The following is a 17,719-nucleotide window of genomic DNA, read 5'->3' as shown; positions in this document are numbered from 1 at the left end:
CCATTTCTTTCTGTTAATACAAAAATAATAACGAGTGAAAGTAACCGATGAGCTTTCGACAGTTTCGACCGTCGAATAATGAGAGGTATCGCACACATAATCACAATTTAGTGCGGAGAAAGTCTAATACAAAGTTTAGTTCGTTAATCAGATGTAAGGTGTACATACTTTCGGTTATACGACGTTAACAGATGTTCGATTGTGTTGGTGATAAATGTAAGAGGAGGGACGGAGGTGTGTCGTGTTTAAAAAATGACCGTTGGCTTGGCTATGTGAAACTGAGTTTTAGTATGTGGAAGTTATATGATATCAGGATGTATATTCATACTAGTGACCAAATAATAACATTGGTGACGTTAATAAACTATATGTAGAAAGAAACCATATCACTGGCACCAATTAGAATATACGAGTATCCTATCCTATACCATTCTCAAATAGCTTCGACAAGAAAACAGTCTTTAAAGACAGAAAGGCAATAGAAGACTGTCAGATACACAAAGAAGATCAACATGAGAACAGTGGATGAACATAGAATAACGTTGGTCATATTATTATTTGCTAATATTTATTTTAAAGGTGTTTGTGATATACCTAAACAAGACCTTTGTATTATTACGGATAAGGACACAATACTAACCGGCATAATAGTTGACAATATTTCTTTTTGTTTAATATTTTTCTCGTTCTTCCAATTCTTTGGTATGCGGTATATGTTTGCGGTCAGAATGTTTGATTCATCTGTTGACACTCCCGTTTGTAGACACCTAATTATTATAAACTTCAATAATAAAACATGTTCATTAATGTAAACAAACATCTACCCCGGATGTTTTTCTTCAAATAAAAGTACAGTAAAAATAGCCACTGCGTGCAGTTCGGGGGCAATGTACACAAACACAGCTAGGTCCCGCACCCGACTGCGCCTGCGATAACAGCTCGGGTAAACAGAAACACCGAAACTGGTAATATGTTAAGAACTATTGCCTAATCGTGGGTTCAAGAAACAAATAATACTGGAGCTTCAGAGCCTCCTAAGACTGACACTGTACCGAAAAATCTAAAATTATACCCAGCCCAGAACCAGAAAAGTTTTATGATTTTCCTATAAGTACCTAGGTACTATTGGTCCATTTTCTGAATTTACTAGCGTAGTAGCGTACTCTTCTCCCTTTTATATCATCAGACAGAAACTGCATAATTCATGGTCAAGTCCAATGTTTCGTCAACGTTTTTATTCTAAGTGCATGCATTAATGCATTTCCATTCATCTTTGGAGTTTTTAGTTTGACTTGTCGACATGTGACACTAAGTCCGTTTTCATATTATCCGATCCGATATCGGATGTCGGAAGGATTTCAATGGCAAAAATCCAAGATGGCGCCTGTAATGTATGGGATATCGGTCCGACATCCGATATCGGATCGGATAATGTGAAAACGCACTAACACTGGTTTTGTCACACTATTCTCGACTGCGATCAGAATGACACGTTAACCGAAAAACTGGTTAAAACTGGTTAACGTTTAACTTTCGATGGCTGACAAAAAACTAAATAAACCCACTGTGTAGGTAAAAGTGGTAGGTTAAGAATCATTCAGGTTTGGAAATTACTATTATGGTATTGGGAAAGAAATGTGACTGCACACAATAGATATGGACCCAAAAACTGGAGTCGCCGATATCCGATGTCTAGTCGTTTTTGCGTTGTTACGAAATCTTATTGGAAATTATGGATGTAGAGATATCACGATTTACCAAAAAGCATTCGTAGTCGCAAAAACACTGTAAGTAGTAAGATATCGAGGACGGATGTTACGTCCATTACTTGCTCTTAAGCTATTTTCTCTTTGTATTTTTATGAAACTCTCTAGGGTATGATTGGTAGGAACCTTTTATAAACCAGGTCTTAACTGAACTCATTGATTTTAAGAGGACTACTAGCTCCAATTGCAATACAGACCAAAACTTAGATCTATTGACTAAAATTATGCCTAAAAGTTATTTGCAAATGATAGTAGCTAATAATTTCGAATTTATTAATTGTTGTAAAAAGTTTAGCTATACATAAGTACCTAGGCCTACTTCAGTAGCCAGTTAATCGCATTTATCGCATGGCTTCACTCGTACTCGTAACTACCTAATTCAAAGTAGTCGAGTTGACAAAACTCTATACGATACCATACGATAGTTTCCTAAAGATGCCAAGAATCTAAATGAGCATAGGTAAAAGTTATTACTTCAAGAACTAACAAACTAGCATCTAACTGACCTACGATTATGAACATGTGGGGCTCAAATTCCAATAGGGAATACTTATAAGACCGGTTAAGAATAGGGCATTAGGTTTATGAACGCTCATATGTGCCCTTTAAACCTGCGACCTTTGTGCACCTCATTGAAGGGAAGTGGAAACACACTAAGGTAATGGTTATAAGTTATAACTGTACCTAAAGGGGGTTATATTATCTAATCTAAAGTCAATGGCATAAAGGAGCTTAAGAATTTAAAAGTTAATGAAGATACAATCATGCCAAAGCTATGTTGACGGATATTTGACCACCCACCCAGTGCGTGAACGTCTATTGCTGCAAAGATAAATCATAAAAAACAAAATAGCAACCTTCAAGTTCTAAATCTTCTTTCAGATTTTAGATACATAGGTAAGTAGTTTTTTGTGGTTTCATTGTTATAAAGTTCAGTAGAACAGCGGAAATTGGGAGGCAAATAAAAGATCAGGCCTAACAAAACATACCACAGAGATGACTAATGCAAATATTTTGCCATTAAAAATGACTTAAGTTTCTGCACCATTTGAAGTTATGAAGTTTGCATTTTTTTGCAAGACCATTACCTACGTTGGTAAAAAAAATGTCGAAGACAAAATCAAATGCAGACTTTCAAACTATTCTGAGATTAAATTATTAAATTAGACACTAAATAATTTATTAATCCGCAAAAGTAGGAGAAACGATCGAGCTAAGAAACCTGTACCGGAAAGTGTTATAAGCGGCTTACTAAAGAATTAAACACGACTTTATCGCCACTGCATTTCATTTCGGGCTACTTTATAAACATTCAACCTCAATTCTTATTCGCAAAAATACCAGAGATAATTTTCCGTTGTTTACATTTTTCAACAAAAAATTTAAACAGCCAACAATGCTAAGGTCCAATTTTAAAGTAAATTACCCTGCAAAAAACTTAAATGCCAGGGTAAAATGTCGTGCACTCACCTCATTGTACAACGACGTCATCTTGGCACCACAATGTTTTGTTTTTGCTAAATGTCCATAAAAACTAAATACACATTTCACACTTGAAAAACGTCTCTTAAGAAACTGGCCGACGAAAGAGTATCACTTGAAAAAAAAATCAACTGTCAATTTTCCCGCCGAATGTCGTGTGAAAAAAAAGTCGAAGGTAAAGTTTTACGCAGCCCGCAGCGCGTGTGTCGCGGTCCGTGCTTGGGACGCACTGAGTCTGAGTGACGGGCGAACAGCGAACGGCTGAATGGCTTTGCCCAGCTGCCCGATGCTCAATGAACCACTCAGGGCGGAGGTCACTCTTCTTGACCTGGCCCTTTTGCTTAACCAACGTTAGGGAGACGGTGATAAGTGGTCTATTAAAGGTCCTTTGTAATTTCTTAATTGGAAAGTTTTAAAAGTTTGAAGAGCTTTTTATAGTCACATAAAAAGCTTTTAGCTGAGATCCTTGTTAGACATTCGAAATTGTTTTTATCGATGTCAGACATCAGAGTTCGTCGACAGCGATCGGCTTATTTGTCATAGAACCGGTATCGGGCCGTCTCGTGATCCTAGCGAGATTGATGCCCAATCACACAATCGATTTCAAATCGACAAATTGAATGAAATTTCTGCATTTATTACACGCGCAAACGAATCTTTTAATGTCTATTAATCATGCTTGATTCTTGGTATTGTTCCGTAAAATTAGCAGTTTTTTTGCAGAAAGAAAATATAATTCGCAGCTAAAGTTTGATTTAACCGTTACAATGTAAAGAAATGAATGCAATTAAGTTATTAAATGTTGTTACCGCATGTAACGCTCCAACTAGCAGTTGCATTGTTTTCTTTCTCGTTAGCTTAACTGCAAAAACTGGCTGTGAACAAAGTGAACACCATCCATCCATTGAACCTTTCTAGAAATAAAGAAAAACTCATCAAAATGATCATTTTATTGCCTCAAATCACGGTATGAATTATGTAAATAAGTGCCTATTATATTATGCTGATTCAGTACTTTAATATCTTTGGACGGATATTTGCATATAAAAGTGCGTAATACGATATGGATATGGTTCCCCATAAAACTGGCTTTTGAGTGTCCGACAAATATACGGATTTAGCAGATGGGATATTAGTTCTTTTGGAAGTAGATACATACATAAATAAGAAAAGCAGAATCTCTACAAGATGAGTTTTTGACTACTCGACTGCGTGAACGTCACGTAAAATAACATTGTATGGAGAAAGAAACAGCGCCCCCAAAAATTACATAAGGTACAGCGGGAAAATTTTGACTTGGGGTAATTTTTTCCATGTTTTACAATGTTTGCATTATTAATTGGAGTGTCTACTGGTTATATATGGCACGCGTGTTCAGTGGATTAAGAATCAAATTAATAGTGTGATAATGGACAAAATTGATCAGTTACAATTGTCCCTCAGTCGGGATTTGGCCCGCTGTACCTTTTTCCGTGTTCGCTAGGTATCGAATTACATTTTTTAAAACATCAAAAACTCATTGAGCTTGCTACTACTAGTATGATAATGTTATAATAATATTATATAGTTATAAAAACGTATGACGACACGTCACAGACAGCCCACAGACGAAATACTTTTATGTGTAGTCTTAGATTCCATTCCATTGACGTAACTTGGTCACATTCTGCGATTCTTATCGGTGATTTTAGACACGTGCGATTTGTAAAATAGAATAACATAAGGTTAAATTAGGTATCAATTTTTGAAACCACATTGCAGAGCAACTTTTGCTAAATGCCAAAATTCTAGTCTATTCCTTCCTAACAAGAAGGACGGTTAGGTTTATTGTATTCAAAAATAAGGAAAGTCAATGTGTTCAACGAAGCAGAATTCATCGGTAGGATCCAATTAGTGGTTCTGAATTTCTATAAAGTCAAATGTCAAATTCAAAAACAAAAACTCAAAAGCAGTTCACTATAACGGAAATGAAACAGGAAATGCTGTTCTCAATGTTCTCATCTAGTTTGGTGAGCGCACTAGTCTAAGCCTTGACTAAAACCACAACAATCCATATTCAAATAAATGTTAGCATTATCGCTAGCCCCGGAAGACATTGCACTTCATCTTAATTTCCCTGCATGTTCCCACGGAACAAAAGCCGCCGCCAGCGATCGCTAATGTCGCCTGATATCCATATAAATGACATTTTCAACCCAAAGGTACCACATTGTCTGTTGTCGATAACGTTTATTTCAATTTGAAGCTATACAGAAATAGCGTCTTACTGACGGCAGGGGCGGCTCACTCGAATTTGAAGTTCGCGGCCCATTCACTGGCGACCGTTTGTTAATGTAGGTAAGAATTTAGAATGGCGGCGTTTTGTGAACATCAAAGGAGTGAGCCTTCTGTACTTGTACTATTATATATTTTGTGCTGACGGCCGTTTTGGTTGAAAACTTGAAAATGGCAGAAAACGTATAGGGAAATGGTCAGCCAGTCTAGCCGAAATGACAATCGTTGACTCTAAGACGCCGATCGAAACGCAGTCTGGCTCTGTCGCGCCAATACGGAGGAGCAATAGAGATAGCTACGCTAGGGATATTATCGTGATCGTTTGTGCATTTGGCTACGTACGCAGGTCAACTGAATTTGAGATTGTTATCTTGACTTGACTGATCGAGCGATAAGTGTGGCGTGGCGCCGCTAGTGCGGTGCGCTATGCCGAACACTTTACAAAATGCCAATGCAGTGCAGTGCAGACTTGGGTAAATCGTGGATAAAACTTTTAATATTATTGTAGTTTGTAAACTACATTATTAAGTATAATCTTATCGAGTAGGATAAAGATTTCATTGTTTTATTTTGAAGCTTTATATTGACAAAAAATATTTTCGTTCCGTAGGCAATCATTATGGTTGTAATAGACCAACACAAATGTGTAAAATTTATCAAATAGGTGCTGACACCCACTCAGAGGTAAGTAAGTAAATAAAAAAGTAGCAACAATCTATTTAAGATCCATACGAATATTATAAATGGGAAAGTTTTTGTTTGTCCATCTTCCACGGCAAAACGGAGCGTCGAATTAACGTGATCTTTTAAGTGGAGATAGTTGAAGGACTTGAAGGGATGGAGAGTGACATAGGCTACTTTTTGTCTCTTTCTAACGCGAGCGAAGCCGCAGGCAAAAGCTATTAATTTTATGGTTCAGTTAGATGTCAAATGTTATTTAAAATGCCCTTAACGTAAATAACTACTACATAACAATGGTAAATTTAAATCTAAGTAAATGAAACCATAACGAAAACCCTCATCCCTATTAAACTCAAACACCAAAGCTTTCGAATCCACCGATAGCCCCAAAAGGCATCAAGCGGCGCGGCTATCGGCGCACGCGCGTCGGCGCAATATGGCGCCACGGCCATTCTAAGGGCTACTACACACTAGCGTCTTTCGAGCGTATTTCGGCGTCTTAAGTAGAAAAGTTCCCCTGTATGGAAAATGCAGAAGCGTCAAAGCAAAACATTCTGTGCAATGTCCCACAGTAACAAAATTATGGCCCCGTAGGTTCACGTAATGTGTGTTAATTATGGTCAAACCCTTAGGTATAGGCACGTAATGTGTGTTCATGTTATGTTTTTTGTTAGTATTGAATTTAGTGGAACAAGATACCGCTCTCAAGATCGCACTATTTTGGAATCTTTTTTCAAAATTGATTACAATTTTTTTATGAATTTTTAAAGCGCCGAACATGAAGAAAAACTCGATTCAAATAAATAAAGTCAGTAAATAATAACTACGAATATAAAGGCAATATCAAGATTGGTACCTAAATTAATATCTTGGCAACCGCATTGTGACCTATAAAAGCTCTAAAACTGTTTTTATATGGTGATGCGCCGGCGATGCTCGAGAGAGTCCCGTGTGTATTAGTCCTAAATCACCTGCTTAGAAAAAAAACAAAGCTTTATCTATGGCAATCATTATTAATAGACGGCGGTTTCATTAAACAAGACAGGGCTTTATCAGTACAAGGCATATGCGAATGCCATAAAAACAAAGACGAATTGCATTGGAACTTTGTGTTTGACTTCGCCGGTGTTTGTTCGCTATCTCTGTTTGTAAAGACTGTCATCTATTAATCACAGTTTAATATCCTTTTGTTAAGCATTTTAGAATTCAGTATAATTTGAGAGGAAGAGAATCTAAGAAAGGGTAACTATTTAAGTTCAGAAACATCTTGACTATTTACTATGCAAATGCACATAGGTATATAAAAGTTCATAAAACATAAACCCACGGCTGTATTCCCAAAAGGGTTAGACAGAGCACACGAAACTGCTCTTTTAGTGTAACTTATACATAAGGGGTTGAAAGAAGTGTGTTATTCTGCAAATAAGTACATCACAATAAACAAGACGTGGTTAATTTATGAAAAATATTAGGTAATAAAGTTAAATTTCATCATCCTCCTTGCATTATGTCGGCATTTGCTACGGCTCAAGGGAGCCTGGGGTCCGTTTTGACAACTAATACCAAGATTCGGCGTAGGCACTATTAGTTTCTATGAATGTTAAATTTAAGATCAATAATCATAAGCATCATAAGAAATATATTGCAATTCCATGCAGTTTGCACGTGATCTTACTGCAGTTATTTAAAGAGGGACAGGCAAAGATTTCTAGAATCGTATGGCGCCAAGGTATATCTTAATTTATGAAACTAGAGCAAAAAGATAGATAAATAAAGCAGCATTGCTCAAAACTTAACCAGATCAATAAAACATTGGCAATCGTAATGGTGGATTAAGTTAATCGTAGTTTAACCTTACTCGCAACCGCTGTCACGCTGTGTCTCAATTACGGGTTCAAGTTTCAGTAGGTACCTACACCAAACCTGTTGAAATTGACTATCAAACTACCTACATAATTTTATAGTTTGTAAAACAAATTAGTTACCTAGCAGAAAATGGTGGTAGGGGCTGTGCTGTGCTAGTTACCGTCCACACTGCAGTTTTCGTCGACACAGAATAGTGTGTTCATAATACACGTACATACATAAACTCACGCCTGTAGTCCCAAAAGGCGTAGGCAGAGCACATGAAACTGCTCAGGTTTCCTTGCCACTTTTAGCAAGAGATTGAAAAAAAAAACAAATTGCAATACATATTATTTTTTTACATTTTTCATACTTGTGAAATATTATGTATATTGTATATGTCGATACTATCGATAAATAGGTTCCTTCACTGTCTACCTATCTATCACCGTACACATAAAGAATTGTTTCTAGTTCTTATTTGATCCTCTAGTTTTTAACTTCTTAGGTCTAAAGAAAATCCCATCAAAAATACATGTGACAAAGTAGACACCGCTATTAAAGAATACTGTATTTTTTGCCGAATCCGTGGTAACGTGACACCCCGGTGCAATATTTCAAAGGTTTCGGTCATAATACCAATCCCCGCATTTGCGTACGCAAAAACTGCTACATGCGTTTATAAAGTAAGTACAGTCGGATGTAATATGTATGCAACTATGCATTGCCAAAACGTACAACAGAGCAACTATACAGAACAGGTCCGTAACCAACTTTTTAGTAAGAGTGGAAGATTTGGTAGAGCATGCACTGAAAGTAATAAATTTTTTTTAAGTGTGGTTGCATTGAACTGATTGAACAGAAGAGACCCACTCAAAGATTTCAAAAGTAAGCATAAGGCATTGTGACAATGGGCTCGCATTTCGTGCATAGCGGTGTTACTGTCACCGCAGTGCCTACATAAAGCCACGTCTTTATGTATTCAATGAATCCGCCATTTCCGTCATTTTTTTTATTATGTACTGATCGGCGATTGACCCTAAGTCACACCTGATGGGAAGTGAAGATAGAGTCTAAGATGGAGCTCACCGATTCAGTAATAGCCTATTCACTCTACGTTTAAAGAGACCGAGGTCGTATTTACTAAACAGTAAACACGTCCTAGTACATTTTTTTTGAAGGACACAGGTCTTACGCCGTGGCTTGCGTGGGCGACGGCGATGCGACGCATACGAAATCAAACATGCATGCCAAACAATGCATGTCAAACAATTGAAGCTCATACCATACAAGTGTCCTGAGTCGACGTTGCATAAGGTGTAGATACGCACGCTCGCCGCTCCGAGAGTCCACTCAGTCCATACACTTATGGATCTACCAATCACTTCGATCGTGCCACATATTTTTGTAGCTTTTAGTTTAACACATTATTATAGATGACTGTACTATCAGAAATACACGTGCTATCGAAGTCCGCAAAAATAAAAAGAGTGCTAAGAGAGCTCTCTTCATGATTACATCTAGAAATCTACGTTTTATAGCTTTCGATGAGTAACATATAATTACAGGTGACTGTACTTTCAGAGTAACACGTGCTCCACTGCGGGGTTTCGGCTCCGATTCGTCGGCGACACACACTTTCTACAGGCAGCCTTATAAGCGCTAGTCGTCAATAACTAGCCGAATTATTAAATCTTATTGATTTTACGTTGAAGACAATGACCGATGATTGACTTGTAATTATTTAAACCGCAGGAATTATTGAGAAAGCTTACAACTTGGCAATGGCAACATCGTAGTGACAGTGCAGCAGTGGCGTCCCGTTTTCTTACACATAGTGAATTGAACTTGTGTCAAGTTATTGACACATTTTAATTTCTGCTTTCTTTTGCTTGATTGTAGAATATAACTTGTAAAGTACAAAGATGGACTGCCACCAATCCCGGTCTAAGTCCAATGATAATCCCGGCCTACTATCCCATAGGTCGCAATACTTAAGCTTAAAATGTGGCATCAGTTGCAGACGTTTCCTGATTGTTAAAGAGTTTTCGTAAAATCAATAAAATGTTTGCAAATTCAATATTTTTAGGTTTCATTTTTGTTTTAATCTTTGTGCAGAGTTGGTTACAAATTAGACGACCCTTTACTTAATAAGCAGTGAAATGTTTTCTAAACATTAAAGTAATTTTTCATTGCGAAACAAAGCCATAAAATATATTGAACTTAAACAAATCACGATCAAATTGTCTGCGCGCGACCATAAAACATCTGTGCTAACTTAATCGTGTGTAGCGTAGACAAGGCAGGGCTGTCAGGTAAAAAATGTTAATGCAAAAATATATGCCGCAAAAGTGAGTCAAGTGTGTTGATTGGTTTTTTTTTTATTGAACAGAGGATCCATCATTTTTAATCCAGAATTACTTTTCAATGTTTTATTTATCACAATATTCCAAACTACGTATTTGGTAATGTAACCTACGCTACTCCGACTCCGTCGTATAGTGATGGTGGTATGTAAACAACTTTTTATACGGGACGCAAAAAAACTAGAGTCGGTTATAGCTATTTTGTCTTTCATAAGAAACTAATTTTACATTGCACTCTTCAGAGGTAAGAGGTGACATATTATATATTCGAATTAAGATTCAATTAGGGTCATAAATATTTATTTCATTGTCCACGGCATTAATCTTTTTCAGAAATATATTTGACTCCACTTCGATCTCAACACTTTGAAAGGGGTTAGACAGCTACAGTCTAAGAAAAAAACGTACCTCAGAACCATATAGAAAAAACCGGCCAAGAGCGTGTCGGGCCACGCTCAGTGTAGGGTTCCGTAGTTTTTCGTATTTTTCTCAAAAAGTACTGAACCTATCAAGTTCAAAATAATTTTCCTAGAAAGTCTTTATAAAGTTCTACTAATGTGATTTTTTTCACATTTTTTAAACATATGGTTCAAAAGTTAGAGGGGGGGGGACGCACTTTTTTTTCCTTTAGGAGTGATTATTTCCGAAAATATTAATATTATCAAAAAAAGATCTTAGTAAACCCTTATTCATTTTTAAATACCTATCCAACAATATATCACACGTTGGGGTTGGAATGAAAAAAAATATCAGCCCCCACTTTACATGTAAGGGGGGTACCCTAATAAAACATTTTTTTCCACTTTTTATTTTTGCACTTTGTTGGCGTGATTGATATACATGTTGGTACCAAATTTCAGCTTTCTAGTACTTACGGTTACTGAGATTATCCGCGGACGGACGGACGGACGGACGGACGGACGGACGGACAGACAGACATGGCGAAACTATAAGGGTTCCTTAGTTGACTCCGGAACCCTAAAAAGGTTACGGTGGCCTAGATGGCATTACACCTTTTGGGGGATGCTCGGCTAGATGGCGCTAATATTAATATTTGACATTTTAACACATATCAAGTTAAGAATATGGGCCAAATTGTCAAAACTGAGGTTTAAAAGTTTTAAGCTGTGTCGAGAGATGGCAGTCTATGATTACATATTTAACTTTGACAGTAACTCTCTATAATACTTGATCCTCTTTGCATTTACATATAACAGAACTGATAAACCCTGATAACGGTTTGGGTGCAGATGGTCGATAACCCTAGAATGCTGGTAATGTCTAAATTTTCCATCCAGGCTGATCTATGCTGCACGCGGCCAGAAAAATTCGTGACTATAGTCACGACAGAGTGACATGTTTTCAGTTGGATTTTATAACACTACAAGTAAGTTTTAAGCAAGTTTAGAGTTGAGCTTGGATTTTTTGGAAGAAATATAACTTTTTTAAAGTGTTTTGATCCAATATGTCTTTGTAAGATAAGGAGTATAAGAGAGATCCTGACTGATTTGTTAGTCATCCCACTGCTTACGGAAACTACTTGACGATCGAACTCGATCGACTCGATGACCAATGAATGACCGGATGAATGAATGAGTGAACGAGTGAAGCTACTTACTTTACGTACTTTACTCCACGTGATGGTCTGCCCCATGGTCTGCGCAACCCACGATTTTTGGCCACCACGCCACGCACATGTGAAATTGTATGATAGCGCAGAGTGGACTAAAGAAAAGGTGGTGAAAGAGAAATTAAATTACTAAAAAGTGATAAAGAAATTGCTTATCAAATCCTCCTTTGCACTAAATTAATAAAACATAAATGCCTAAAATAAGTTGTGACCTCATTTTCCAATTTAATATTTTATATTTATAATATTCTACTCGTATAGTTCAAGTACAGAAGGCTCACTCCTTTTTGATGATGATGACGGACCGCATGCGAGCAGTCGACATTGAATTCTATTGCGTCGCGTGAAGGTCGTTGCACTGAATGGGCCGCGAACTCGCGGCCGCCGGCATGTACTTGTAGCGCGGCGATAGCCGGCATGTACTTGTCGTCGCGCGGCGACGCGGAGACAATGAATAATTGAATATACACTTAACCGTGCCCTGATTGTGGCCTTGAGCGCGTCCGACAACTTTATTTCAGAAGAAATGTACGATCAGTATTTGAGCAACAATAAATAGTAAAACGGTTATGTTATGAATATGCTGACGATTTAATGAAATAACAAGCTTCTTTAAGGCTTGTTCGGTTTTCCCATCTAGGCGGTGTTGTTAATGTTTTATATGTTTGTTGACATAAAACATTAATTAATTTTAATGACTGACAACGCCCTGAACGAACGGTCATTGATACGGGTTACGGGTTATAAAAACGTGTGTTATGAGAATACAATTAAGCTATAAAAGCCTAATATTTAACCGGGTCAATGAAAATCCATACTAATATTATAAATGGGAAAGTGTGTGTGTCTGTTTCTTTGTCCGTCTTTCACGGCAAAACGGAGCGACGAATTGACGTGATTTTTTAGGTGGAGATAGTTGAAGGGATGGAGAGTGACATAGGCTACTTTTTGTCTCTTTCTAACGCGAGCGAAGCCACGGGCAAAAGCTAGTACGTATATAGTTCTCAAATTTTTAAATGAAAGTGCAAGTAAAAAAGATAATAGTGTACAATCAATGGCTATCAATGGTTTTTTTATAGGGGTGCTTAAAACATTTAAAATAAAATAAACAAAAAGAAAGAACGAGAAAAGAAAATAGATTTGGTAATTCAATGTCACATTAATACAGTACCTTCCTAACAACCAACAAATTCTTACTTCTCCCTGGAAGTCCATTAATCCCATAACACTCGACCTAAACGTCGATAAAATTCGCACATTTATATCCTAGATAATGGAGTATAAACAAATGGCGAGAGATACATTGCGCTTCGCTTATTCTCGTAGTAATCTTCCAAACAAATTGCACTTCGCCGCAATGTCATTAGTTATTTTTATCGCCCTACAAACATTGACTTATATTAGTTCATAAGGACGTGGCATATGGGTATCAAAAATGGTGTCTAACACCACTGTGCTGTGCACGAATGGTAGCTGAGCCTTTGCGACTCTTGTAGACTGCATGATTAGAATTAATCACTCATTCATAAGGCGTTTCAAATCATGCGGTACCAAATGATACCAACCATGATACCAAAAATGGTGTCTAATACCGCTGCCTGAATTGTAGCCAAGCGTGTACTTGTAATCTTAGGTGCAGCCAATCGTACGCACGATGCGAACGCATCAGCACATAGCACTCTAGCGTTGCACAAAAAGTTCAGTCAAAATTATACCTATAAACTGCCTTATCCTTGCTTTTGAAATCTTTGCCTACAACAAATAATTGCGTTGCTTGCAATGTTTAATGACTGCACTCTGGAACTAGTTCTTATAAAACAAATTGGAAATAGATACGTACAAATTAATTTGCGCTACCTTTTGTAGGGTCTCATGCTAGGCAGATTAATTTTAAGATTAAATTGGTTTTGATCGTGACTTGGGTTATACAAGTACAGTAAAAAAGGATGCAGAGAAACTCTTTTTTGTCGTTTTCTTATCGACATGCGTAATATTTGCTCGTAAAAGCTCGTAATGTTATTTTTATTTTATCCACATGTAATTTCAAAAAAACGGTATCTATATGAGCATATAGTACTTAGGCCGATAGTCCATTATCATATTTATCATAGAAATATGATCATAGGTCTGTATGCCTCCCTTTTTCTCCAACGTGAAGAAAAATGACGGCATGTTGCCTATGATCATATTTCTATGATCCTTAGTTATAAAAATATAAAAAACAAAACGAAAAAAGAACGCCTCCGAAAGCTGTTCCCAATTTGAATTCGTTTTTTCCCACCCAACCGTTTACTTTTTTCTTAATTTAAACATAGGCCCGAACATGAGTCATTCAGCCTGAGGCCCGACAAGTAGACCACAATTCGAGCCACGCCTAACCTATGGTAGTACCGGTTGTTCATTCATTAGTTCCGAACTCGTACGCTTAATAGATGAATTCACTTTTTTTTTTTAAGAATATTAGAAGTGTAAGGTTTTATTTACTGTTAGACAGTCTCACAACGGGATTATGTTCTTTGTTAATTTTGCTGATACGAAGTGTTTTAGTCCGTTGCAGTTTTCCATATTTTTATGAATTTTTTTTTCGATGACTTTATTTATATTGTTGCCTTCTATCAGAAACCAGTAAATTTTAATGCAAAAAATAGAGTTCGTCATAGTGTTCAATTTTTTTTTTTTACGGCCCAGTCTTTTAAACCAAATCTCATGCAGGCGACGGTGCCATTTTTAAAACTTTGACAGTTGCGAACTCCATTATTCAAACTTAATACAGATGTTGTTTACGCTATATGTTTATTCTTTCCGAGTTCTTGAACTCTGCCGGTAAACTTGTAAGTCTTGTAACCCGTAAAGTTGCCGCCGTCACGTACAACTCGTACTACGCTGTGTAACCGTAAACGTTGTTTACAAACAACTTTTGCAACGGAGCAAGGCTAAGGGCCAAGTTTCGGAAGTAGAGGTACCTATAGTCATGAAACTTATAAATAGATATTTAGATAGATCTTTATGAAGTTCCCTGTGCCGTAAAACTTCCAATTTGGCGATAAACGTGCAGGAAGGAAGGCAGTCCATACTTGAAGTCGTGCTTGATGTATGGAGTCGCGCGCGAGAACGCAATGTGCTATAGACCGCCTTGTAAAACGGAACTGTGAAATGAAGTCACGCCAGAGATATTTCTGGACTGATACGATTTTCACATTTTCTCATTAAATGTCCACGACTCTTGACTTTATTTATGCGTATGACTAAAGTGATTGACAATGTCAAGGACAAGATTTACTCATAAATTGTCATTTGCTAATAAGTTTGTAAAGAGGTTACAAACTCATTAAAACCGATTAGTACAGTGACAAGGATTTTAGGATGAAAATACACTCTAAATTAAAATTATGATTTAAAAAAAAAACAAGTTTGTTTCCACGTCATGACGTAACGTCACTACTTTAACTTAATCCCCATCAATTACTGAGTTAGAAAAAATGGTTCCTGTTCACGGATTAAAAATCATCATGTATAGGACCCCCTACATCCCTACACTACACTACACTCATTTCTTTCAAATTCTTTGGTGTTGCTGTTGGAAAAAAGTGGTGAGAGGTTTCATTCGATAGAGAATGACGTCAGCGTAGGTTTTTATTACCTTCCTCTGATATGGCTTAAAAAGCTTGCACCCAGGGAAAAGGGAAAAAGAAAATACAAATATTTGACAAGTGACAGATAATGCACGAAAAAACAAATATTTGACAAGTGTCAGATAATGCACGTTGTAAAATTATTCTAACAGCAATTTTGCGGAGAATTAATACGTGAGCAAGAAAAAAAAGATTGTTAAAGTTTGAATACCCTTAAAGTACAAAATGGAAGACAACTCACGTCCGTCCTGTTTCAAGGTAAGGTAAATATTGGAACAGTTAACAGGCCAGTTTGAGCGCGAAATCTCTTCGTTGTTTTGCTGTGCAGAATTGGCGTGCCGCTAACGGAACTATAGGTACTGTAAAACGGCTGACTTTGATCCATGAGGGTTTTTTTTTGTATGCCTTAATATGTTATAACTAAAGATATTTGAAGTTACTCACGTTTAATTGTCGTTATTTCGACTTTAGCTCGACCTGTTTTCGAGGATTCTTTTCAGACTCGCGGGTGTTTTATACGGCATAGACTTTAATAGTATTTTATGCAACTGGCGTTTAAGTGAGGTCAAAAAAGACGAGTGGCGTGAGTAACAATTTGAGGCGAAGCCGAAAATTGTTAATAAAGACGCCACGAGTATTTTTGACTCAGTTAAACACCGTTGCATACAATAATTTTTTTACGACCATGCACTTACTTTTTAATAGTTTTCTAGAATAACTTTCGTTAAATTCGCACTATTTCCTGTATTTTGACTTGTCGGCCTCCCCTCTGTTCCTGCCTCACCCTGTCGCTCGCACTCCCCCGCGCCGCCGCCGCCGCCAGCCCCCGGCGCCCCGCGCCGCCGCTATATCCCTTAAATGCTTCCTAACAATGCTTTAAGAGCTATATCGTAGGCGTGGGTGCGCGAGGCGACGGGCGGGAGCGGGCATCTTTTATGTAGGGTTTTAACTATCTATGCACGACACTGTAAATGACGAATAACAACACGGGAGTAGAAAAAATATATTAAGATGTCCGCTGTTCAAGTAAACTGTTCGGTTGGTTGTTTTTTAACTAGGTCTAAATTGCTTCGACATCAAGTTAATCCAACATTTCAATGCTTCTCTATGTAGCCACAGCTTCGGCAAGCAATTCAGAGGTGCGTAAGCTACAGGAAGCATGTTGGTTATTTGACACTATAAAATATAACACGTAGACTTTTCAAGATACTTTGACATATGTAAAAAAAAACACATCTCTCTATTATGGATAACATTTTTCGAATAAACCTCTAGATGATCCTAAAGTACGTACAGCTTTCGTATTCCGTTAAACGTCTGATCCCGCCGCATAACGGTCACGGCTAGTAGGTCGGTAGGGTCTGTCTAGGTCTCAACCTAACCCAGTGCTTCCCAACTTTAGCTCCGCTCTGAATTTTTGATTCAGTGGAGATTATCATTCTGACGACCGGTCTGGCTCAGTCGGTAGTGACCCTGCCTGCTAAGCCGCGGTCCTGGGTTCGAATCCCGGTAAGGGCATTTATTTGTGTGATGAGCACTGATATTTGTTCCTGAGTCATGGATGTTTTCTATGTATATAAGTATGTATTTATCTATTTATGTATGTATATCGTCGCTTAGCACCCATAGTACAAGCGTTGCTTAGTTTGGGGCTAAGTTGATCTGTGTAAGGTGTCCTCAAATTTATTTATTTATTTATTAATTTGCAAGAAGTACACAAGTAGTACACAAAACAAGTTCTTATAGAAATACATTATGTTCCATAGTACAGTGAGCTGCAAAATTTCATGGAGAAATAATGAATTATTGATAAATTCGCGATGCACTTTTGCGGCTGATAGTATATTCTGCTTAACGCATGCAAAGAAGGTTTGCTTAATCTAGCTTAACTAAATGACAAATATTATTTGGTAGGTACTAACAAATAAAAGATTGTTACACTATTATTACACATGTCTAAATATTATCATAATATCAGAATTTAAAGTATTGCCTAAATTAAATAGTTAACTAATGAGTTCAGTGCGGCACAGGTCATATTGA

The 17,719-nt window shown here is 37.3% G+C and overlaps 1 protein-coding gene across 3 annotated transcripts in view; it reads right to left on the bottom strand.

Annotated features, from left to right (window-relative positions):
- The window catches only part of LOC125229565 (leucine zipper putative tumor suppressor 2 homolog), a 192,084-nt gene that overhangs the window by 66,079 nt on the left and 108,286 nt on the right, over nucleotides 1-17,719 (bottom strand). The window contains exon 1 of one of the 3 annotated variants that reach the window (XM_048134443.1): nucleotides 3,237-3,467. The exons of the other annotated variants lie outside the window; for them this stretch is intronic. Within the exon in view, the coding sequence (XP_047990400.1) occupies nucleotides 3,237-3,257 (21 nt within the window). The 5' untranslated portion in view covers nucleotides 3,258-3,467. Of the gene's footprint in view, nucleotides 1-3,236; nucleotides 3,468-17,719 lie in introns of those variants that run through there. 3 annotated transcript variants of the gene reach the window in all.

The sequence above is a fragment of the Leguminivora glycinivorella genome, chromosome 9 (genome assembly GCF_023078275.1).
Source record: "Leguminivora glycinivorella isolate SPB_JAAS2020 chromosome 9, LegGlyc_1.1, whole genome shotgun sequence".
Taxonomy (NCBI): domain Eukaryota; kingdom Metazoa; phylum Arthropoda; class Insecta; order Lepidoptera; family Tortricidae; genus Leguminivora; species Leguminivora glycinivorella.
The sequence above is the reverse complement of the archived record's forward strand: the minus strand, read 5'-3'. Positions and strand labels throughout refer to the sequence as shown.